General features: G+C 52.0%; 1 protein-coding gene across 1 annotated transcript; it reads left to right on the forward strand.

The window, feature by feature from the left end:
- On the forward strand, positions 1-661 carry LOC127586374 (thioredoxin-like). The gene has a single exon (XM_052044290.1). It carries the CDS (start codon positions 2-4, stop codon positions 590-592), a length of 591 nt encoding a protein of 196 aa, XP_051900250.1. The 5' UTR covers position 1; the 3' UTR covers positions 593-661.
- Positions 662-1,378: the final 717 nt, after the last annotated feature.

Here is a 1,378-nt window from a genome sequence, read left to right on the forward strand (position 1 = left end):
CATGGCGGGGGCGGGCAGCACGCTGGGCAAGGCCAGGAAGGGCAAGGGCGCGCCGGCGGACAAGGCGGCCGCCTCCCAGGCCAAGGCGGGGCGTTCGCCGGGAGAGTCGGGGCCTTCCCACGCCAAAGCCGGGCAGGCCCCGGGCAAGGCTGAGAAACGACCGCCTCCCCTGAAGGCTGAGCCGCCTCCTGGTAGGGCGGAGGGCCCGGACAAGGCGGCTGCAGCCAAGCCGCCAGAGGCGGAGAAGACCCCGGCCAAGTCGGTGGAGGGAGTGCCGCTGAAGACCATCAACAGCAAGAGCCAGCTGGACATGTTCATCAGGGAGGCCGGCGAGCGGCTAGTGGTCATCTTCTTCTCGGGCACCTGGTGTGAGACGTGTCAGGGCCTCAAGCCGGCCATGAGTGAGATGGCCCAGCTCAACAACCTGGTGATGTTCTACGAGGTGAACGTGGACGACTCGGAGGACACGGCGGAAGCCTGCGACATCGTGCACATCCCGACCTTCCAGTTCTACAAGCTGGGCAAGAAAGTGGCCGAGATCCTTGACGACAGCAAGGAATCGGTAGAGGAGAAAATTAAAGAATTAAAGTAGACTTCAGTAAACAGTCCTCTCCCTTTCAGTATTTAGAACAAACTTGCCTTCTGTTCTGATTCCGACACTTTTACCGTTCCCTATTTTACGTGCACGCCTTAACACATCAGAATCCAACTACACTAAAAGCACCATAAGTTCATCTGCAAAACAAACATCAGAGAGGCTCGATTGCGTCCGTCCCAAAAGGCAATAGCTAAATTAAACCAGAACATTTCGTAGTCTTTGCCCTCGATTGCTTTTGCTCTTTAAATACTCGCAAGCCATGGACACGGAACTCTCCCAGCAAAGTGAAAACCTTCTATTAAACCCACATCGCTTTTACTTTTAATAGAAGGTGTTCACTATTCATGAGATCGTGTCAAAATATATTCTTCAGTTACTGCAAATGTGAGGATTGGGAAATGTAATAAATTGTCATTGCTCTTCGTCCATTTGCTTCTCTCCAAACATCTTGCAACCTGCAGTGAGGGGGGAAAAAAGTCATGTTTTTGCTCTTCCAAGACCATTTGCTAAAGAAAATGAAAGCTTGGTTTTTTGGTTTCCCTGATTCACCATCCATCACTTTGGAGGGACAACTAACGTTGGGTGGGGTGGCCAACATCAGGAAGTCTCGAGCAACACACGAGATGCTGGAGGAACTCAGCAGGTCAGGAGGAAAATGGATAGTTGACATTTCGGATAGAGACCCTACACCTGTCCATATGAAGGGTCTCCACCTGAAACATCAACTGTCTATTTCCCTCCATAGATGCTGCCTGGCCCACTGAGTTCTTCCAGTATCTT

The sequence above is a fragment of the Pristis pectinata genome, chromosome 35 (genome assembly GCF_009764475.1).
Source record: "Pristis pectinata isolate sPriPec2 chromosome 35, sPriPec2.1.pri, whole genome shotgun sequence".
Classification (NCBI taxonomy): Eukaryota; Metazoa; Chordata; class Chondrichthyes; order Rhinopristiformes; family Pristidae; genus Pristis; species Pristis pectinata.

Bases quoted from the DNA above. Each gene is read 5' to 3' on its own strand.
- LOC127586374 (XM_052044290.1), top strand. From the start codon at position 2: ATGGCGGGGGCGGGCAGCACGCTGGGCAAGGCCAGGAAGGGCAAGGGC.